The sequence below is a fragment of the Carcharhinus amblyrhynchos genome, unplaced genomic scaffold (assembly GCF_965287045.1).
Source record: "Carcharhinus amblyrhynchos unplaced genomic scaffold, sCarAmb.v2.hapA scaffold_81, whole genome shotgun sequence".
NCBI lineage: Eukaryota > Metazoa > Chordata > Chondrichthyes > Carcharhiniformes > Carcharhinidae > Carcharhinus > Carcharhinus amblyrhynchos.
Window position 1 is genome coordinate 478,034 of NW_027649821.1, and position 24,461 is coordinate 502,494.

The 24,461-nt window shown below is 43.6% G+C and overlaps 1 protein-coding gene across 3 annotated transcripts in view; it reads right to left on the bottom strand.

Moving 5' to 3' along the window:
* The window catches only part of arhgap39 (Rho GTPase activating protein 39), a 485,625-nt gene that overhangs the window by 291,474 nt on the left and 169,690 nt on the right, over positions 1-24,461 (bottom strand). For all 3 annotated transcript variants that reach the window (XM_080182707.1, XM_080182708.1, XM_080182709.1), the window contains one exon: positions 14,938-15,366. In XM_080182707.1, the coding sequence (XP_080038833.1) occupies positions 14,938-15,366 (429 nt within the window). The remainder of the gene's footprint in view (positions 1-14,937; positions 15,367-24,461) is intronic.

The following is a 24,461-nucleotide window of genomic DNA, read 5'->3' on the forward strand; positions in this document are numbered from 1 at the left end:
TTCCAAATCGTTAATGCATTTTGTGAAAAGTTGTGGTCCCAGCATCAACCCCTGTAGTCACCAGCTGCCATCCTGAGAAAGACCCCTTTATCTCACTTCTCTGCCTTCTGTCAGTCAGCCCATCCTGTATCCATGCCAGGTCAGAATCTTATTCTTAACACCATCGGCTCTTAACTTATTTAACAGTCTCTCTACAGCACCTTGTCAAAGGCCTTTTGGAAATCTAAATATATCACGTTGACTGTTTCTCCTTTATCTAACTTTCTTGTTACCTCCTCAAAGCACTCTAACAGATTTGTCAGACATGACTTCCCCTTGACGAAGCCATGCTGACTCAGTCCTAATTTATCATGCGCTTCCAAGAACTCCACGATCTCATCTTTAATAATGGACTTGAAAATCTTGACAATGACCAAAATCAGGCTAACCCACCTATAATTTCCTGTCTTAAACAGCAGCGTTACATGAGTTACTTTCCACTCCGCTGAGACCCTCCCTGTCTCCAGTGATTGCTGAAAGATCCACCAATGCTTCTACAATTTCTTCAGTTATCGGTTTTAGAAACTTGGTGTGGAGTCCATCCGGTCCAGGTGACTTATTCACCTTCAGACCTTTCAGTTTCCCACAGCCTTCTCCTTAGTGATGGCCACTACACTCATCTGTGCCCCTTAATTCTCCTGGAGCTCTGGCATCCCACTGATGTCTTCCACCGAGGTGACTGATGCAAAGTAACTATTCAGTTCCTCTGCCATTTCTTTGTTTCCTATTATTACTTCTCTAGCCTCATTTTCCAGTGGTCCAATGGCTATTTTTGCCTCTCTCTTACCTTTTATATATTGAAAAAATCTCTTCCTATCTTCTTTTATATTACTAGTTAGCTTACACTCATATTTCATCTTCTCCCCCCCTTATTTAGTTTTAGTTGTCCTCTGCTCACTTTTAAAGGCTTCCCAATCCTCTGGCTTCCCACTAATCCTTGCCACTTTGTATGCTTTTTCTTTTGCTTTTATGTTGTCTTTGACTTCCCTCGTCAGCCATGGATGCCTCGTCCTCCCCTGAGCATGTTTCCTCCTCTTTGTGATGAATTTCTGTTGTGCCTCCTGAATAACGCCCAAAATCTCCTGCCATTGCTGTTCCACAGTCTTCTCTGCCAGGCTCCCTTTCCAATTAACTCTGGCCAGCTCCTCCCTTTGTAGTTTCCTTTATTTATCCACTGGACTCTCTCCAGGGCCAACACATCCTTTCTTAGATACAGGGCTCCACATCTGCTCACACTATTTTGGGAGGCAAGGGATGAGATTGCAGAACCTTTGGCTTTGATCTTTGGGTCCTCACTGTCCACAGGGATAAGAACATAAGAACATAAGAAATAGGAGCAGGAGTAGGCCATCTAGCCCCTCGAGCCTGCCCCGCCATTCAATAAGATCATGGCTGATCTGTCATGGCTCAGTTCCACATTCCAGCCCTCTCCCCCTAACCCTTAATCCCCTTGCCTATCAAAAACCTATCAACCCACGTCTTAAAAATATTTAGCGAGGCAGCCTCCACCACTTCAACGGGCAGAGAATTCCAGAGATTCACCACCCTTTGAGTGAAGAAGTTCCTCCTCAACTCCGTTCTAAACCGCCCCCCCCTTTATCTTGAGGCTGTGCCCTCTAGTCCCTAGAGTGGGTACAAATACGAGAGGTCATGATTTAAGGGTGAGGGGGGAGAGGTATAATTTGGATGTGAGAGGAAGGTTCTTTACGCAGAGAGTTGTGGGGGTATGGAACGCGCTACCGAGTAGGGTGGTGGAGGCAGGAACGTTGGACTCGTTTAAGGTTCAGTTAGATAGACACATGAGTGAAACGAGGATGGAGGGTTATGGTAGGGGTTATTAAATAAGGTTAGAACCTCGGGAGACACCGGAAAAGCAGACTTGTAAGATTAACGTTTTTGTCTTTTTATTCTGCAGGTGGAGGTCCACCTCGTTGTCAAACGAGGGGCATGCACACGGTGGGTCGTGCGTAGGCTGCTCTTGGAGGTTCCGGGAGTGGCCTAGTACTTCGTGTCGGTGTGTGTGCTTGATCCTGGACCAGTAGACGGGCGCCGCAACAGCTCGGTGACTAGCACTGCTAGCTGTGCAGATACATGGATTTGGGCCTGTGTCTGTGGGAGTTTGTGCATTCTCCCTGTGGTTGCGTGGGTTTCCTCCGGGCGCTCCGGTTTCCTCCCACACCCCAAAGATGCGCTCTTAGGCTGATTGGTTTTACCAAATTGGCACTATTCTCCCCTGAATCTGGCTAAGTTAGGGGTTCCATTCGTAGACACGCAGGGTAGAATAGGTGTAGGGTGATGCGGCGGCGCGGGCTCGTTGGGCCGAAGGGCCTGTTTCCCGTGCTGGGTTGTTCTTTGTTCTTTGTAGTCCTACTGCCCTTTCTGAGCGGGAAGAGCCTCTCCACCTCTATCCTATCCATCCCATTCATCATCTTTTTTGTCTCAATGAGATCTCCCCTCATTCTTCTAAACTCCAACAAGTACAAGCCTAGTTTATTCAGTCCCTCCTCATAGTTCAACCCCCTCAACTCCAGCCAGTGCCAGGGGACTGGGGAATGGCAAAAGTTGTTCCTCTGTTCAAGAAAGGAAATAGGAATGACGCTGGTAATTATAGGCCAGTTAATCTTACTTCGGTGGTCGGTAAGTTAATGGAAAAGGTCCTGAGGGTCAAGATTTATCATCATTTGGAAAGATGCAGCTTAATCTGGGATAGTTGGCACGGATGCGTGAAGGGTAAGGCTTGCCTCACAAATTTGATTGAATTCTTTAAGGAGGTAACTAAGTGTGTAGATGAAGGTAGAGCAGTTGATGTCGTATACATGGATTTTAATAAGACTTTGATAAGGTTCCCCATGGTAGGCTCATGAAGAAAGTAAGGAGGTGTGGGATAGAAGAAAATTTGGCCAATTGGCTAAGTAACTGGCTATCTCACAGAAGACAGAGGGTGATGGTGGATGGAAAATTTTCAGACTGGAGACCAGTTACCAGCAGTGTACCACAAGGATCAGTGCTGGGTCCTCTGCTATTCGTGACTTTTATCAATGACTTGGAGGAAGGGGCTGAAGGGTGGGTCAGTAATTTTGCTGATGACACCAAGATTGGTGGAGTAGTGGATGAGTTGGAGAGCTGTTGTAGGCTGCAAAGAGACATTGATAGGATGTAGAACTGGGCCGAAAAGTGGCAGATGGCGCTTAACTCTGATAAGTGCAAGGTGATTCATTTTGGTAGGACAAATTTGAATGTGGATTACAGGGTCAACAGCAGGGTTCTGAGGAATGTGGAGGAACAGACAGATCTTGGGGTTCATATCCACAGATCTCTGAATGTTGCCACTCAAGTGGATAGAGCCATGAAGAAGGCCTATAGTGTGTTAGTGTTTATTAATAAGGGGTTTGAGTTTAAGAGCTATGGGGTTATGCTGCAACTGTACAGGACCTTGGTGAGACCACATTTGGAATATTGTGTGCAGTTCTGGTCACCTCACTATCAGAAGGATGTGGAAGCATTGGAGAGATTTACCATGGGAGATTTACCAGCACGCTGCCTGGTTTGGGGGATAGTCTTATGAGGTAAGTTTGAGGGAGCTAGGGCTTTTCTCTTTAGAGTGGAGGAGAATAAGAGGCAACTTAACTGAAGTTTATAAGATGCTGAGGGGAATGGATAGAGTGGGCGTTCAGAGACTATTTCCTCAGGTGGATGAAGCTGTTACTAGGGGGCATAATTATAAGGTTCATGGTGGGAGATATAGGAGGGATGTCCGAGGTAGGTTCTTCACTCAGCGAGTGGCTTGGGGTGTGGAATGGTCTGCCCGTTGTGATAGCGGAGTCAGACACTTTAGGAATTTTCAAGCGGTTACTGGATACATGGTGCACACCATAATGATAGGGAGTGGGATAGTGAGATCTTGGTTTCGGACAAAGCTTGGCACAACATTGAGGGCCAAAGGGCCTGTACTGTGCTATACTGTTCTATGTTTGATGTTCTATAATATTCCAAATGTGGTCTGACCAGAACTTTATAAAGCCACAGTGCATAAATAGTGCAAGGCTTCTTGAGTTTTGCTGGAGCTGCATCCATCCAGGCAAATGGGGGAAGAGTATTCCATCATACTCCTGACTTGTAGATGGTAGACAGGCTTTGGGGAGCCAGAAGATGAGTTTCTTGCTGCAGGATTCTTAGCCTCTGACCTGCTCTAGAAGCCACAACATTTATATGGCTATCCAGTTCAGTTTCTGGTCAATGGATGTTAATAGTGGGGGATCCAGCAATTGCAATGCCATTGAAAGTCAACAGCTGATGGTTAGATTCTCTCTCATTGGAGATGGCCATTGCCTGACACTTGTGTAGTGCAAATGCTATGTGCCACTTGTTAGCCTGAGTCTGGATATTGCCCAGGTCTTGCTACGTTTGGACATGAACTGCTTCAGTACCTGAGTCATGAGTCATACTGAACATTGTGCTATCATCAGTGAACATCCCCTCCTTCTGATCTTGGGGCGGAGGCAAGGTCATTGAGGAAGCAGCTGAAGATAGTTTGGCCAAGGACACTATCCTGAAGGACTCTAATGGAGATGTTCTGGAGCCGAGATGCTGATACAGCTTGAGCCCTGAATGATGCTGAGAAAATGGCTGGAATTTCCAGTTAATTGCCTAATTATCTGCTTTGATTGGCTTCACTTTGTTATCAGGTGGGTTGCTAATACTGAACTCAAGCCATCCTGAGGGATAATGGCCGGTGGCGGGAACACGTCAGTGATTCAAACCAGCAAATTTTCTCTAGTTCTGCTAATAATCCACTCCCCCTCCACTGCCTCAAAGCAACTTGTAAGACTCTGCCCAATTCTCTGCTTCTCTCTCTTTCACAAATGCAACCTGACCTGCTGCATTTATCCAGCCTGATTTGTTTTTATTTCAGATTTTCAATAATGCACCATTTCGCTTTAATGTTACTCATAAGATTATCGGCATGGTCTGCAGTGAGTCAGTCACTCAATTGGAACATTGGGAGCAGGAGGGAAAAAGAAGGAAAATATAGCCAAGGTGCCCATTTTAGGATTCAGCTGCTGACGTATCTGTGGATAGTGGGCGAAGGCAGAACCTGGCTGCTGTTGCCTGTGAAGACTGTTGTAGAACTGTACTCAAAACCAAAAGTGTCAGAGGCACAGCCCAAGAACATTCTGCAGTGGGATTTGTATGGTCAGGAGAGTTAGGAAATAGAAAAGAAAAGCAGGTAGTGAGTGAATGGTACAAGGCATTGTCACTGCTCACGAGTTACATAACTGAACAATGCAGCATTCTCTAAGTGAAAGATTCAAGGCTGAAATTGTGATCTGCAGTGTTGCTTTACACACACACACACGCGCGCACACACACACTTGTTTAATATACTGCACAAGTTTTTGAGGAAATTTCACTCTGATGCCAAAATAAGCTTGGATAATTTTTTTGGAATAAAAATGTACAGCTGTTCAGGCAGCATCCAACAGACGGGCGGTTAGTTATGATGTTGGGAGGAGCCCCCTCTGTGAAACGAGAGTTTCTTTTCATTACCTCTGAAGCTTGTAATTTTGATGCTCTGAATAACATCCGCAAATCATTTGCAAATCTGCTGCTTGGCACAGTCTGTTTGCCCACTCCATCTTCAAGAGAACGTATATTCAGATCCAGTGATCAGGCTGGCAGCCTACAGGCACAAAGGCATCATTCTGATCTCCCAAGAAATTTTATATTTGAAAGCAGTCACAGCCAGGTTGTAAAATATAAATCCACTTCAAATTTTAAACATCTGGGTCCCATTATTTCATGAAAAGTATTGTATCCACAAAAGATTATTGCATCTCATGGTGCAGTGTGTGTTGAGTGAGTGAGCGTTTGTGTGTATGTGTTTGTTTCTGAGTGTGTGTGTATGTCAGAGTGAGTGTGTGTGTGAAAGTGTGTGTGAAAGTGTACGTGTGAAAGTGTGTGTGTGAGTGTGTGGTGGGTGTGTGAGTGTGTGGTGGGTGTGTGAGTGTGTATGTGAATCAGAGTGCGTGGGTCAGAGTGTGTGTGTGTGTGTGTGTGTGTGTGTGTGTGTGTGTGTGTGTGTGTGTGTGTGTGTGTGTGTGTGTGTGTGTGTGTGTGTGTGTGTGTGTGTGTCAGAGTGTGTGAGGGAGAAAGCAAGTTTGTGAGTGTGAGAGAGTGAGAGTGAGAGAGAGAATGAGAGAGTGAGAGAGAGTGAGTGAGTGAGAGTGAGTGTGTGAATGAGTGAGAGAGAGAGAGAGTGAGAGTGAGAGAGCGACAGCGAGAGTGAGAGTGAGATTGAGAGAGGGAGGGTGAGAGTGTGAGGGAGTGAGAGTGAGAGAGAGAGTGAGAGTGTGAAAGCGAGAGCAAGAGTGAGAGAGAGAGTGAGAGTGCGAGTGAGAGAGTGAAAGCGAGAGCGAGAATGAGAGTGAGAGAGTGAGAGTGAGAAAGAGAGAGTGAGAGTGAGAATGTGAGAGTGAGTGAGAGAGTGAGAGTAGGAGAGAGAGTGAGAGTGAGAGAAAGTGAGAGTGAGAGCAAGAGAGTGAGAGCGAGAATGAGAGTGAGAAAGAGAGAGTGAGAGTGAGAGTGTGAGAATGAGAGTGAGAGTGAGAATGAGAGAGTGAGAGTGAGAGAGTGAGAGTGTGAGAGTGAGAGAGAGAGTGTGTGAGAGTGAGAGAGAGAGAGTGTGTGAGAGTGAGAGAGAGAGTGTGTGTGTAGTGGAAGTGTGTTTGCTGTCCTGGTACATCAGTCCATTAATAAACAGGATGTTAACATATATGCATGTAGCTGGTTATGAAACATAAGTACCAACAGGCAGATGTCACACAACCTGCAGTTTACAGCTAATTCATGTTAGGACAACGTGTATGAATTATAAGTAATAAATTGGTTAATAAAAGAATAAAATAAAATTACCACAGAAACACAAGACCCTAACCCAGCCTCTCAGATAATTTACTAAAAGTAAGCATCACATTAGAATCAGATTCTCAAAGGAAAATTAGAGATCATTAATTTAACCATAAGCACTTCAGCATGAACTGGTCTCAAGATCTGCCCCATATTTTGAAGAAACTAGTCTTTAAGATCAGTCTTCAAGAACCTCTCTTCAAGAGGAAAGGGAAAAGAACAGTGCCAAACCTCAGCCCTCAACGAATGAAACCTCAGGCCATCACTCCACAGTGACAGCTCCACAGTCTGTACTGGAACTCTTTCAAAACTGAGGAATGTATTAAGCTGCAGTCTCCAAGGGAACAGCAGCATGCTGCAGACTGTGAAAGGCCCACTTGAGGTAAGAGTATGAGCACCCGCTTCACATACACCTTCCACATACTGACAGTCAGTCCATCACACCAAAGGACTTCACTAACCCATATCTAAGTGTACTGTTATCTTCAGCTTTGTTTCCAAACATTAGTGATTTTTTTGATATATATGCCCAGAATGCAATCACCCACAAAATCTAATTATCAGACAATGTAGGAGGTATTCCCAATTTTAGTTCTTGCTTGAAGGCACTGTGCCAGCACTCACTGCAGCAGCCAGCAATGGCAAACACCTAACATCCACTTGATTCTTACATTCTCTAAACTCAACCCTCCTTGTCTTCTTCAATTTATTAAACCTGATTAATCTATCAATAGGAACACTATACAGCCATTCAATTATTTGTAGAGCATTGTTACATACAAATCATACGCTTGTTCTATATTGGTCTTGTAGTTCTGGTACAGGACTCACAATCCAGAGTTTAAATCTAGCATGGCAAGTTGGATAAACTGAATTCTGTAATCTGATATTGTTGGGCAAGCATTAGATAAATAGCCAAAACAAGCTGTTGGAAAAATCCACATCACTTATTAATGTCCTTCAAGGAATTGAAGCTTTCACCCTTACCTGGTGTGATCCAGTCCCACACTACACAGCTCACATCCCTCCAGAACGGGCAATAAACACAGCTTTGCTAGCATTACCTACATCACAGTGAAAATAACAGAGAAAGACGAGGAGGCTAAAATGGGAAAGCGAGTACAGTACATCTCGTGGAGCTTTATTAGTAGAGCCCTAGAAACAATCTAGGAACTACAAAAGGTCGTGGTTGTAGCCCAATCCATCACGCAAACCAGCCTCCCGTCCATTGACTCTGTCTACACTTCCCACTGCCTCGACAAAGCAGCCAGCATAATTAAGGACCCCACGCACCTCAGGCATTCTCTCTTCTACCTTGTTCAAAAGTCTGAGGTCACGTGCCAACCGACTCGAGTACAGCTTCTTTCCTGCTGCCATCAGACTTTTGAATGGACCTACCTCACGTTAAGTTGATCTTTCTCTACACCCTATCTATGACTGTAACACTGCTACAGTCTGCACTCTCTCTTTTCCTTCTCTATGAACGGTATGCTTTGTCTGCATACTGCACAAGAAACAATACTTTTCACTGTATATTAATACATGTGACAACAATAAATCAAATCAAATCAAAATCTTCTCATATGACAATAGTGGAGAGAAAACCACGGGAATAGGAGATAGCTATTCAGGCCCTCGAGCTTGCTCACCATTCAATTAGATTGTGGCTGATCTGTATCTTTGATCCATCCATTTGCCTTGAATCAGAATCCCCTAACACATTCACCGAACAAAAATCTATCATTTCAGTTTGGAAACTGTCAACCATCAACAGCTTTTCGGGGAAAAGAGTTCCAGATTTCCACTTCCTGCTGTGTGAAAGACAAGAAATAGGAATGGATCATACAGCCCAATGAGCCTGCTCCACCATTCAATACAATCTTGGGCTTTAACCCCATTTTCCCACCTACTTTCCCAAATCCCTTACTTCCCTGAGACACCAAAATCTACCAACCAGATGTCCTTAAACATGTGCAACAATGGAGCATGCAAATCCTCTGGGGCATGAGAATTCCGAAAGAAAGAATAAAATGTGATGAATCGTTTCCTAATATAACTCTCAATCTTAAGAAACAGCTTATAAAAAAACCCAAACGAATAAAGGAAAATTAACAAATCAATCCAACTTAATTCAATCATCTAATATCCCTGCAATGTGAGACTAAGGTTTAAGCACTCTGTAAAATGTCAGCAGAATTCTAAGACTGTGCTAACTGTGCGTGACTAGACAATTGCTTTCTTCATATTAATAAGCACTTCAGCCTCAAGATAAAGGGGGGGCGGTTTAGAACGGAGTTGAGGAGGAACTTCTTCACTCAAAGGGTGGTGAATCTCTGGAATTCTCTGCCCGTTGAAGTGGTGGAGGCTACCTCGCTAAATATTTTTAAGACGCGGGTTGATGGGTTTTTGATAAGAGAGGGGATTAAGGGTTATAGGGAGAGGGCGGGAATGTGGAACTGAGCCACGACAGATCAGCCATGATCTTATTGAATGGCGGGGCAGGCTCGAAGGGCTAGTTGGCCTACTCCTGCTCCTATTTCTTATTTCTTGCAATGCCAAGTAATTAATACCAACTATCTTCAAAATAATTTTGAGCAAGAGCTGTCTTTTTATTTATTTTAGTTTTATATTTTTTAAATTATAAAGGAAGTTACATTTTCTTCTGCAAACAAAACAACATCAGGAGGCCAGACTGGCTTTCCAGCACTGTTTCGAGTCCTACCACTGGAAAATACAAATTCAGAGGTCCAATTACCGAGATTACTCGAGGGTACAATACAACATACTTTGATCGATCTGCTTCAGAACTCAAGGTCTGTACAAACAAGTGTTAATAAATTAAAAAGAAAAAATAACTCGGTTTCTCATTCCCCTACTGTGAAATATTTTTAAAAAACAGAATAAACAAAAAGCAGTAAAAATATTGGGTTGCTCTGTGTGGCAAGGACTGTTAAATAATGAATTCATTTTTATTAGCCTTGTGATACGCACACCAAAGGTTAGATAGAGTGCAAAAACATCTTTAACCAAGTACAGACCATCACAGCACAATTAGTGAGGCAATTCTCAAGTTTGAAAACATTAATCAACTGAAGGTTTGGTGTTATAATAGTTTTATTCTGAAAAATATCAACCTTCTGATTAGCCTGTGAAAGGTTTGAAGTTACGCTGTGTTAGGAATAATCGGAGCAATGTTGTCAAGTCAGCTGTAAGCTGAACTTTGTTGAAGCAGACTACTTCATTCCAAACCTGTCCACAGAAATAAAACTCACTTCAAACCCTCACTGCCCTGAAATACAACCAGGGCATTTTCATTTGATTGTTAATGGATTATTCCCTTCTTTCTCCTCACACTCAGAATCTTTTGGCAATTTTACCCAATGACCCAAGACAGCAATGTATCTTATTTTCAACAGACAGCTACAGGTGTCTGTGGCGAAGGGAGGTAACAAATATCACCCCTGCTCCCCCACTTGTGCCCCAGTAAATTCTCTAATTCCATCATTTCAATTGAAAAACATAGAAAAATAGAAAATAGGTGCAAGAGGAGGCTATTTGGCCCTTCGAGCCTGCTCCGCCATTCATTACGATCGGGCTTATCATCCAACTCAACAGCCTAATCCTGCTTTCTCCCCATAACCTTTGATCCCACTCACCCCCAAGTGCTATATCCAGCCAACTCTTGAATGCATTCAATATTTTGTCATCAACTACTTTCTGTGGTAATGAATTCCATAGGCTCGCCACTCTTTGGGTGAAGAAATATCTCCTCACGTCTGTCCTAAATGGTCTCCTTGAATCCTCAGACTACGATCCCTGGTTCTGGATTCCCCCACCGGGAACATCTTCCCTGCATCTATCCCATCTAGATCTGTTAGAATTTTATAAGTCCCTGCTCATTCATGTGAACTGCAGCGAAAACAGTCCTAACCTAGTTAATCTCTCCTCATACATCAGTCTTGCCATCCCTGGAATCAGCCTGGTAAACCTTCGCTGCACTCCCTCGAGAGCAAGAACATTCTTCCCCAGAAAAGGAGACTAAAACTGCACGCAATACTCTAGGAGCCCAATTTTACTGTTGCGTTTTACTCATTTTCGAGTGCAAAAACTTGGTAAAGTCGGGCATGAGGCCATTAATGCGATCAGTGCCCACGTCCGCACAGATGCCCACTTTACCAAGGCCACAAAAAATGACCGCAATCCGAATCACACCCAAAACAGTCATTTAAATCGAATTAATGGGCTGCCCAATAAACTTTACCCTGCTCCTGTACTCAAAATCTCTCGCAACGAAGGCCAACATACATTTGCCCTCTTTACTGCCTGCTGCACCTGCATGCTTACCTTCAGTGACTGGTGCACAAGGACACCCAGATCCTGCTACACATCCCCTCTTCTAATTTACAGCCAATCAGCCATTCTTGTTTTTGCTTCCAAAGTGAATAACCTCAAACTAATCCAATTACACTGCATCTGCCATTGATTTGCCCACTCACCCAACCTGTCCAGATCATTCTGAAGGATGTCTGCATCCTCATCACAGTTCACCCTCACACCTAACTTGGTATCATCTGCAAACTTTGAGATGTTACATTTTGTTCCCTCATCCAAATCATTAATATATATTGTGAATAGCTGGGGGTCCCAGCACCAATCCCTGTAGTACCCCACTAGTTACTGCCTGCAAATTTAAAAAGCACCCATTAATTCCTAGTCTTTGTTTCCTCACTGCCAACCAGTTTTCTATCCATCTCAATACACTTCCTCCAATCCCATGCGCTTTAATCTTGCATAATAATCTCTTCATCAAACGCTTTCTGAAAGTCCAAATATACTACATTGACTGACTTCCCCTTATCAACTCTATCAGCTACATCTTCAAAGAATGCCAACAGATTTGTCTAGCACGAGTTCCCCTTCATAAATCCATGCTGACTCTGTCTGATCCTGCCACTGCTTTCTAAATGCTCTGCTATAAAGTCCTTGATAATGGATTCGAGAATTTTCCCCACAATTGATGTTAAGCTTACTGGTCTATAATTCCCTGTTTTCTCTCTACCTCCCTTTTTGAATATCGGAGTGACATTTGTTACCCTCCCTGCAGGGACTGTTCCAGAGTCTATAGAATCCTGGAAGATGACCACCAATACATCCACTATTTCTACAGTCACTTCCTTAAGTACTCTGGGATGTAGATTATCAGGCCTGGGGATTTATCCACCTTCAATCCTACCAATTTTCCCAGCATCATCTCTCTACTTATATAAGAACATAAGAAATAGGAGCAGGAGTAGGCCATCTAGCCCCTCGAGCCTGCCCCGCCATTCAGTAAGATCATGGCTGATCTGTCGTGGCTCAGTTCCACTTTCCCGCCCTCTCCCCATAACCCTTAATCCCCTCTCTTATCAAAAACCCATCAACCCGCGTCTTAAAAATATTTAGCGAGGCAGCCTCCACCACTTCAACAGGCAGAGAATTCCAGAGATTCACCACCCTTTGAGTGAAGAAGTTCCTCCTCAACTCCGTTCTAAACCGCCCCCCCCTTTATCTTGAGGCTGTGCCCCCTAGTCCTACTGTCTTTTTTGAGCCAGAAGAGTCTCTTGATCTTCCACAGTTCTTTCCTCTCACTAAATCTTGCATTCTCCAACATTTCTGGCATCTGATTTGTGTCCTCTTTTGTGGAGACAGAACCAAAGTATATATTCAGTTGCTCGGTCATTTCTTTGTCCCCTATTATACATTTTCCCTTTTCTGTCTGTAGGGGACCTACATTTGTCTTCACCAACCTCTTTCTTTTCACGTATCTATAGAAACTCTTAGTATCAGTCTTTATGTTCCCTGCAAGTTTACTTTCATACTGTATTTTCCCCTTCTTAATCAATCCCTTAATGAATTTACCAGCCTTCCGTTTTGTCTTTAAAACGCCAAGATGCAATTTCACAGGAACCATCTGTAAAAGAGCCAGGCCTATCAGCTCCACTCTTGGAATCATAGGCCGGAATGTTACCGGCACTCCTGCCCCGATTTTGGGGGCAGGCGAGGCTCAGAGAATGGCATTCTCCGTTAGCCTAGGGCGGGATCATACAAACCTTGGGCAGATAAGCGATAAAATTCCACCCATGGTTTTACAGCACAGAAAGAGGCCCTTTGGCCCATTGTGGCTGTGCCATTCTAATCCCATTTTTCAGCACTTGGTCCGTAATTTTGTTGCTTTGATGATTCAATTGCTCCTTAAACATTGTGAGGATTCCTGCTCTATCACCCTTTCAAGTAGTGAGTTTCAGATTCCAACCACCCTCTGAGTGAAAAAGCTTTTCCTCAAATTCCCTCCAAATCTCCTGCTCCTTACCTTAAAACTATGCCTCTGGTTATTGATCCCTCTATGAAGGGGAGAAGTTCTTTCTTATCCACCCTATGTCCTTCATAATTTTGTACATTTTAATCAGGTCCCACTTCAGCCTTCTCTGCTCTAAGGAAAGCAACATCAGTCTAACCAGCCTCTCTTCTTAGCTGAACCGTCCCAGTCCAGACAACATCCCCGTGAATCTCCTCTGCATCCTCTCCAGTGCAATCACATCTTACTAATTAATCCCGGAAACATCAAAGGCTGATATTATTTCTGAATTTAAAAACACCAATCAATATAATATTTCTCAGGAAGATAAAAAACTTCAGCTCAGCCCACCGTAATGGTACAGCCAATAATTTAACTGAAAAGTTCAAACAGGGGCGAGGAGACAAAAAAGGTATCACATGTTTGCAAAACCGAAGAGTTTGTCATAGTGATAATTTGGTTCCATCATTTCACAACTCCCTACAATTTAAGGCCACTTTCTTCCAACCATAATACACTGCGTCAGTGTAACTAAAATTCGGAAGGAAAATAACCCAAGTCTTCTACAAACTCTGCTTGCTTTAGCTTGCAGCTGGAAGCTGCAACAGAGCAGCCTTGATGGCTAACCCCATCATTTTACAATGCCTGTTGGATTCAGTATCTCATTTCAAGCTTTGTTTCCATCCAGGGGACATAGATTAGATTGGAAATTTACTACTGGAGAATTCGGGACCCAATTCCAAATAATATCAAGAGAAGATTGAGGAGGCAATTCTGTATCAGTGTCTTTGCCCATCAGTAAAATATGAGTCATGGAACCAGATTATAATCAAAAGAACCCAGAGATTGGCATGGACTTGCGAGTTAACACAAGTTAAAACAAGCGAGGCTGGAATCAGAAGGAAGTGTGGGAGAATTTTGTGATGTTGAAAAGACCCCGAAGTGTAAACTCAAATGAGTTCAACAACTGATACATTAGAGAAAGAGAGAGTGGGAGGAAAAAAGACAGATATATTGGTATAATGAATCAATGTGCATGATCTCTTGGCTGGGCAGCCAGGTACATTTCTGATTCATATTCTCTTATTTTTAAAACATCAAATTCTTACTGACAATTGTGGGGGAGGCTACTCCGCTAAGAAACCTATTCAGTTGCTGACTAAATTGATCCTGATGGGACATTTATTTTGCTATGTTATACTTATAAGTTCAGGGATTGATGATCTATATTTGGAACTTAAGAATTGCCAATGCTTGTTTGTATCTTAACAGAGTACTGCGCTCTGAAGGTCCGCACACTGATGAAGCATCACCTTCCTTGTGATGTTCACAAGCAAATCATTCCATCACCTTTGATTTGGTCCGTCATGTGTATAATTCAAACACATTGCTACAATTAGCTGCAGAACACAGTCATGTTAAGTTTCATTAGGCCAGAAAGAGGCTGCACTCTCAAGTACAGGCAGCTCTCCGTGTAACCAATGATATCTGTCAATTGTCCATCTCTTCATTCTGGCATCCAATAGCACAACACAAACCAGTGCTTCACGCACCAAAATGGCAGGTGTGTTTTCCTGGAAATTGACTGCAGGGAAATAAATGACAACAAGCATAATACATGCACAGATACCATGGAAAGCATGCAAAAAGCTCCTTACCTCTCTGGTTCCTCTTTTCCAATAATCTGCTGGGCTTGTTTTGGTCGTGCTTGTTCTTGTGTCCTATCAGCTTCCAGTTCTTGTTCTAGAGAAGAGCTGGTGCTACCTTCTCTACTCATATTACTACTCCGGCCCGGACTGTTGTCAGCCGACGCTCGGCTTGGTGAGTCGGTGTTCTGTTTTAATGTCTGCAGTTTGGCCAACGGGATGATATCACAGTTCTGAGGCCGATGCCAGACAGTCCTCTGTGTGGTGGCATTATAATAATAAAACCTAGAGGTGTTGGGGTCAAAGAGCTCCCACCACTGATTTTCATTGGTGCGCTTTATTCGGACACCAGAAGGCGGATCCCAGACACATTCTCCAGTGGTAAGGTTAGCGTACATACGCTCCCGAGTTCGAGGCTCAATGATCTCCACCCATTCCAGCCTTGAAAAAGGAGAGATAAGAGCTTATATAACTATATATCCATATATATGTATGCATACACATAGACACACACACAAACAAGCTCTTTAGCTAGAGTATTTCTGGCTGTAATTCAAAAATTTCAGCACTTTTATCAACTAACAGCTCCCTATTTGTTCAGACAGACATTTAAAAACCATTTTCCTTGTCAGGTGCACCAGGGATAGATGACATCTAGACTAGCTGTCCCACTACACTGACTCTGCCCTGAATGATTATCTGAGACCAGATAGTAACTTGCAATCTTGACCATCAACTGCAGACAAGTGGAAAGATTATAAAGCATCGACAGATCCTAAGACCATTTCCAGGTGAAGGAATTCAGACAAAAAGAAACTTGGAAATTTTGAACATAGGAACAGGCCTATCAATCTGTTAGAACACAAGGACATAAGAAATAGGAGCAGGAGTAGGCCAACTAGCCCCTCGAGCCTGCCCTGCCATTCAACAAGATCATGGCTGATCTGAAGTGGATCAGTTCCACTTTCCCGCTTTCTCCCTATAACCCTTAATTCCCTTGTCTATGAGAAACCTATCTACCCGTTCTGCCAAGTTTTCACTATGAACCAAATAAATTTAATCCAGCTCTACTGTCAGCTCCCTATAGTCTTTGGTATTCCCTGTAATAAAGCAACTATCTTATCTTCTGAAAATAATTCACAGATTCAGCTAATTAAATTAATTAAGTGAAGAAAGCAGGGATGGGGTCTCTGGGGAACCCCCATGTAAATGCATGCTTCAAAGTCCACCTCGAAGTAGATAATTATGAAAGATAAAATACTGGGACTATTTCTTGTTGAGCAGGAATGGCTGACAGGAGTTTGATCACTGTGTTGAGAACTTCGCCGGAGTACACAAAAAGATTATTTCCCTTCATTAGGTAGTTACTGATGTGGGAAGATCCATTTAGAATTAAACTCACAAAATGAAAGGAAGGTTATCCCACATACACTGGGAAGGAAATCCTTACATGGTCTGGCCCACATGTGATTCCAGATCCATTTCTCCCAACCTTCTCCATCACCAAATTCTTCTGCTTCAGATACTTACTTACTATTTGCCTCAACTTCTCTAATGTGTTGGCAAGTTCCACATTCTTATCATTCTCTGGATGAAGTAGTTCCTCCTGAACTCCTTATTGGATTTATACTGCTGGCCTCTGAGGTTTAGACATCTCCCTTTCCCCCCAAGCAGGAATCTCTCCTCTACATCTACCCTCTAGAACTGTCTCTCCTTTCTGGTCACCCCTCAGTATTTTCCTTTCTAGAGAAAACAGACAGCTGAGTTTTCATTGCATTGTATCATGGAGGACAGGTTGACTGGCCCCCCACTCTAGCTCCTGATTGGCAAGCAAGAGGAAAGAAATGGTAACACAGTGAGGATGAATTGGAGTGGGTGGGAAATGAGATGGGGTGTGGGGGAGTCTGTAGACAGCCAACTGAAATCAAAGACAAAACAATGTCAAAAGATTTACTGTAGTTAAGTAACATATGTGATGCTCGTGGGGCCAATTTGGTCGAATCTGATTTAAGGAGATTTTATAATGCACGGCAGCACAGGGAACTGTTTCTGAACGAAGTGCATCCTTCATACACTTGCAATTTAAATATCCTCTTGGGCTTTCCCAGACAAGACTACTTAGACATTGCCACATGAGTAAAACAGCATTAGGAAATGTATCACAGAGTAATAAAAAATGGTAGGTAGAATGCAATAATTTGCCAAGATCAATTCTAAGTCAACAAGTCCTATATAGGATTATAGAATCCTGTAATGCAAAAGGAGGCCACTTGGGTCCTATCCCCATAACCCCATGCATTTATCCTAGCTAGTCTCCCTAACATTAAAGGGAAATTTAACATGGCCAATCCACCTAACCCGCATATCTCTGGACTGTAGGAGGAAACCAGAGCACCTGGTGGAAACCCACACAGACACAGGGAGAACATGCAAATTCCACATAAACAGTGACCCAAGCCAGGAATCAAATCCAGATCTCTGGTGCTATAAGGCAGCAGTGCCAACCACTATGCCACCATGCTGCCACATAAATACATATAAAAATAAATATATATGGTGTTTTTATTGTAATCAGATGTCCCAAGGTGCTTCACAGGATCGTTATAAAACAAGGTATGCCACAAAACCAAATGAGGAGGTGTTTGATCAGATGATTAAAAGCTGGGTCATAGAATGTTTTGAAAGACAGGAAGTGAGGTAGAGAGGTGGAAAGGTGGGGGTGGGTGTTCCAAAGTTTGGGGGCTCATGCAACTGAAGGCATGGACACCAATAGTGGAGCAAGTAATAATGGGGTTTCACAAAAGGCAAGAGTAAGAGGAGCACAGATATCCTGAAGGTTTCTGGGGCTGGGAGGTGTTTACAGAGACAGACAGTGGTGAGGCCAAGAAGGGTTTTAAAATCAAGCATTGTTTGACCAGAAAGCAATTTAAGTCACTTGAGTTCAGGGTTGATGGTATTGAGTCACTGAGCACAGAGGGAGGGCATTTGGCTCATTGTGCCCATGGGTCTATGAAAGATCAATCCTATTAATCTAACCAATTTCCCCACAGCCCTGCTTCCTTTTCAAATAAATAACCAATTCTCTTTTGAAAGTTACTGAATCTGTTTCCATCAGATTCCTGGCTTGTGCCTTAAAGATGGTGGGCAGGCTTTGAGGAGTCAGACAGTGAGCTAATTTACTAAGCACAGAATTACCAACATAAGAAATGAGAGCAGGAGCAGACCGTACAGCCCGTTAAGCCTGCTTTGCCATTTGTTGCAAAAATAGCTAATTTCATTATTCACATGTTTTGGGAGAATAACTTTTATTTTGGAGATTGAAGTCTTTAAGAAAGAAGGAAGCATCTAGTTTGGCAAGTTGTTAAGCAGATTAGGTGCAATTGCTATTCTAAAGGTGGCCTGCATTAATTTAATATGATTAGAATTAGAGGTGGGAAGACATTAAATGATGGAAAGGCACTTAGCGAGCTTCTTGGTGGAGACAAAATATCTATAGTTTCATTCAATTGCTGCCACATTACAGGAAGGATGTGGAGGCTTTGAAGAGGGTGCAGAAGACATTTGCCAGAATGCTGCCTGGATTAGAGGGTATGAGTTATAAGGACAGACTAGACAAACTAGGGTTGTTTTCCCTGGAGTGGTGGAGGCTGAGGGGAGACCTGATAGAAGTTTATAGAATTGTGAGATGCATAGATGGGGTTGACAATCAGAATCCCTTCCCCAGAGTTGAAATGTCTAATACCAGGGGGCATGCACTTAAGGCGAGAGAGGCAAAGTTCAAAGGAGATGTGAGGGGCAAGTGTTTTACACAGAGAATGTAGGTGTCTGCAATGCCCTGTCAAGAATGGTGGTGCAGGTAGAGGCAATAGGGGCATTGAAGGGGCTTTTACATAAGCACATGAATGTGCAAGGAATAGAGGAATATGAACCAGGGGCAGGCAGATGGGATTAGTTTAATTTGATGTCATGTTTGGTACAACATCATGGGCCAAAAGGCCTGTTCCTGAGTTGTACTGTTCAATATGGAGTTTAAATTATTAATGTAATTTTCCAGGTCAAAGGCAGATTGCCAATTGTTTTCCAATCAAGAGAAGATTTGGAAGTATCCACATACTTCTCAGATCAAACAGAGCTTCTGGAAAGTCAAGATAAATAGTGTGACAAACAGTCATCTGGACTCAAAACATCAGCTCTTTTCCCTCCTTACAGATGCTGCCAGAGAAATATTTTGTTTAAAACCTAAAAACGTGTGTCATAATTATTTTAGCTAATAACTGGGAATCTGTAATTATTTTTAAAATGTTAATAGCCTTCCTTGAGATGATAACACATTCAAGATGATCATGGCAGATTTTGAGCTTCAACTTCATTTTCCCACCCACTCCCATTTCTTTTTAATTATTCATTTGTGGGACATGGGCATCACTGACTGGCCAGCATTTATTGCCCATCCCTAGTTGCCCTTGAGAAGGTGGTGGTGAGCTGCTTTCTTGCATCGCTGCAGTCCATGTGGTGTTGACCCATAATGCTGTTAGGGAGGGAATTCCAGGATTTTGACCCAGCGACTGCGAAGGAATGGCGATATATTTCCAAGTCAAGATGGTGAGTGGCTTGGAGGGAAATTTGCAGGTGGATGGTGTTCCCATGTATTGGCTGCCCTTGACCTTGTAGATGAATGTGGTCGTGGGTTTGGAAAGTGCTGCCTAAGGAACCTTGGTGAATTGCTGAATTCTGGTGAACTGTAAACCTTACCCTGCTTGTCCACGTCCTACTCCTTCGACTGAGATAATGTTGTTGTAATCGCCTTTCATAATTGCTCTCAATTTCCCACTGACTATTTGGGGGCCTGTAGTACAACGCTAACATCTCAGCCTGTTCTTGTAAGCAGAGTATTTATCTGGCTGGTCAATTGTAAGACCCAGGATGTTGATGCTGGGGGACCGAGCAATGACAATGTCATTGAATGTTAAGAGGGGATACTTAGGTTCTCTCTTGTCTGACATGGTGGCACTTGTGTGGTGTGAATGTTAATTGCCACTTATCAGTCCAAACTTGAATAATATTGAGATCTTGCTGCCTATGAACATGGACTGCTTCAGTATCTATGGAATCGAATGGTATTGAATTCCATGCAATCATCAGTGAACAGTCCCATCTTAGACTTGATGGAGGGAAGGTCATTGAAGATGGTTGGGCCAAGGACACGCCCAGAGGAACTGCTGCAATGATGTCCTGGGCTAAGATCACCAATCTTCACAACTACAGCCACCTTCCTTTGTGTTTAGCATACTCCAAACAGTGGAGAGTTTTCTGATTGATGTCAATATTGTCACTGCTCCTTAACGTCACAGTCAAATGCTGCCTTGCTATCATTGGCAGTCACCTTCACCTCTGCAATTCAGCTCTTTTGTCCATGTTTGAACCAATGCTATAGAGAGATCTGGAGCTGACTGGTCGTGGTGGAACCCAAACTGAGCAATGGTGAGTTGTGCAACTGTCAATTGAAAGCACTGTTGATGGCACTTTCCATCACCTTGCTGATGATAAAGAGTAGACTGATGGCGTAATTGATTGGATTATGCTCAATAAAGTCAAAAATCAAAAAGGGCCACAGGACAGAGACCGGAGGACTCAGTGAATGGGTCCAGTAAGGCCGAGAGAAATAAGACACAGGGAGACTGTACAAAACATAACCGGACAGATGGTCTGAGAAAGCAGGGCACAGAGCAAGAGAGTCCAGGTTAACCTACATTTATTTCAATGCAAGAGGACTTGCAGGTGAAGTAGATGTACTCATGGCTTGGATGGGTACATGGGACTGGGATATTATAGCTATTACTCAAACAGGGCTAAAGGAAGGGCAGGACTGGCAGCTCCAAGGTACAGACGCTTTGGGAAAGATAGAACAGGACGTGAGAGAGGAGGGAGAGTTACGTTTTTGATAGGGAGAACATCATGCAGTACTGAGAAGGGATAAATCCAAGGGTTCACCCGCTGAATCTATGTGGATAGAACTGAATAAAAAGAGAGAGATCAGTATGACAGGATTGTGACAAAAACAGCTGACAAAGGAAGGGCCATGGATGTTGTCTATATGGATTTCAGTCAGGCGTTTAGCAAAGTCCCCCATGGCAGGTTGGTTAAGAAGGTTAAGGCTCATGGGATACAAGGAGAGGTGGCTAGATGGGTAGAAAACTGGCTTGGCCACAGGAGACAGAGGTTTGCAGTCAAAGGGTCTTTTTCCGCCTGGAGATCTGTGACCAGTGGTGCTCGCAGGGCTCTGTACTGGGACCTCTGCTATTTGTGATATAAATATATAAATGATCTGGAAGAAGGTGTACCTGGTGTTATCAGCAAGTTTGCGGATGACACGAAGATGGCTGGACTTGCGGGTAGCGATGAACATTGTTGGACGATACAGCAGGATATAGATAGGCTGGAAAATTGGGCGGAGAAATGGCAGATGGAATTTAATCCAGATAAATGTGAGATGATGCATTTTGGAAGAACTAATGTAGGGGGGAGCTATACAATAAATGGCAGGGCCATCAAGAGTATAGAAACACAGAGGGACCTAGGTGTGCACGTCCACAAATCCCTGAAGGTGGTGGCACAGGTGGAAAAGGTGGTGAAGAAGGCATATGATATGCTTGCCTTTATAGGATGGGATATAGATTATAAAATCTGGAGTCTGATGGTGCAGCTGTATAGAACGCTGGTTAGGCCACATTTAGAGTACTGCAACCAGTTCTGGTTGCCGCACTACCAGAAGGACGTGGAGGCTTTAGAGAGAGTGCAGAGAAGGTTTACCAGGATGTTGCCTGGTATGGAGGGTCTTAGCTATGAGGAGAGATTGGGTAGAGTGGGGTTGTTCTCCCTGGAAAGACGGAGAATGAGGGGAGACCTAATGGCGATGTACAAAATTATGAAGGGTATAGATAGGGTGAACAGTGGGAAGCTTTTTCCAAGGTCTGAGCTGACAATCACGAGGGGTCACAGCCTCAAAGTGAGAGGGGCGAGGTATAACTCAGATATCAGAGGGACGTTTTTTACACAGAGGGTGGTGGGGGCCTGGAATGCGCTGCCAAGTAGGGTGGTGGAGGCGGACACACTGGCATCATTTAAGAAGTGCCTGAATAGTCATATGAGCAGCCTGGGAATGGAGGGATACAAATGAATCTAGTTGGATCAATGCGCGGCACAGACTTGGAGGGCTGAAGGTCCTGTTTCCTGTGCTGTACTGTTCTTTGTTCTTTGATTCTACTACAAGCCCCAAAATAGTCAATGGAAAATTGGGGAGTACACATGTAAGGAGATTACAGATAGCTCCAAGCAAAATAGGGTGGTACTAGTAGAGGGCTTTAACTTTCCCAACATTGAGTGGGGCAGCCATAACATTAAGGGCTTGGATGGAGAAATTTGTTGAGTGTATTCAGGAGGTATTTCTCATTTAGTCTGTGGATGGCCCAACTAGAGAGGGGCAAAACTTGACCTCCTCTTGGGAAATAAGCAAGGGCAGGTGACAGAAGTGTTGGTGAGGGATCACTTTGAAGCCAGTGACAATAATTCTATTAGTTTTAAGATAGCTATGGAGAGTGATAGGTCTGTCCCAAAAGTTAATATTCTAAATTGAGGCAGTTTTGATGGTATCAGGCTGGAACCTTCAAAAGTTAATTGGCGGAGTCTGTGGTAAGGCCAAGGGACAAAAGGAACAAAGAACAATACAGCACAGGAACAGGCCCTTCAGCCCTCCAAGCCTGCGCCACTTATGCACCCAACTAGACCATTTGTTTGTATCCCTCTATTACCAGTCTGTTCATGTGGCTACCTAGATAAGTCTTAAATGATCCCAGCGTTTCTGCCTCAACCACCTTGCTTGGCAGTGCATTCCAGGCCCCCACCACCTTCTGTGTAAAATACATTCCCCTGACATCTGTGTTGAACCTTGCCCCCCTCACCTTGAACTTGTGACCCCCTGTGTTCGTCACCTCCGACCTGGGAAAAAGCTTCCCACTGTTCACCCTATCTATGCCCTTCATAATTTTATACACCTCTATTAGATCGCCCCTCATCCTCCTTCCTTCCAGGGAGAACAACTCCAGTTTACCCAATCTCTCATATCTAAGAATCTCCATCCCAGGCAACATCCTGGTAAACCTTTTCTGTACTCTCTCCAAAGTCTCCATGTCCTTCTGGTAGCGTGGCGACCAGAACGGGACGCTGTATTCCAAATGTGGCCTAACCAACGTTCTATAAAGCTGCAACATCGTATACCAACTTCTATCTCTATGCCCCGTCCAATAAAGCCAGCATGCCATATGCCTTCTTTACCACAGACCTCCAACCGGAAAAAGACCCCTCCACTGCTACCTTCTGTCTTCTATGCACAAGCCAGTTCTCCACCCATCTAGCTAGCTCACCTTTCATCCCATGAGATTTAACCTTTTGCACCAGCCTGCCATGAGGGACCTTGTCAAACGCTTTACTAAAATCCATATAGACGACATCTATGGCCCTTCGTTTGTCAATTGTTTTTGTCACATCCTCAAAAAAACCAAAATTTGTAAGGCATGACCTCCCTCGTACAAAACCATGTTGTCTATTGCTAATGAGATTATTCAGTTCTAAATGTGTATATATCCTAAGAATCTTCTCCAACAATTTCCCTACCACGGACGTCAAGCTCACCGGCCTATAATTACCTGGGTTATCCTTGCTACCCTTCTTAAATAATAAGGCTACGTTTACTATCCTCCAATCCTCTGGGACCTCACTTGTGTCCAGTAAAGCGACAAAGATTTCTGTTAAAGGTCCAGCAATTTCATCTTTTGTCTCTGGTAAGTGGGAGGCTTTCAAAAGTGTTTTAACCAGGGTTCAGGATAAGCACATTCCTTTTAGAGTAAAGGGCAAGGAAGTAGGGATGACATGGGATATTGAGGCCATGGCCAAAAAGGAGGAGGCAAATGGCATGTATAGGCAGCTGGGTTCAAGTGGATCCCTTGAAGAGTGTAGAGGTTATTGGAGTTAAGAGAGAAATCAGGAGGGCAAAAAGGGGATATGAGATTGGATTCTCCTTTGTCTTATCTGCCAAAACAGAGTGATTTTACAAATACATAGAGGGCAAAAATGTAACTAGGGAGAGCGTAGGGCCTCTTAAGGTTATCTATGTGGATTCACGAGATGGGTGAGATCCTAAATGAATATTTTTCATCAGTATTTACTATTGAGAAAAAAATGGATGTTAGGGAACTTGGGGAAATAAATAGTGATGTCGTGAGGAGTGTATATATTACAGAGAAGGGGGTGCTGAAAGTCTTTAAGTATTTCAAGTTAGATAAATCCCAGGGACCTGATGAACAGTATCCCAGAACGTTGTGGGCGCCAAGGGAGGAAATTGCAGATCCCCTAGCAGAGACATTTGAATCATCGACAGCCACATGTGAGGTGCCTGAAGATTGGAGGGTGGCAAATGTTGTGCCTTTGTTTAAAAAGGGCTGCAGGAAAAAGCCTGGCAACTACAGGCCAGTGAGCCTCAC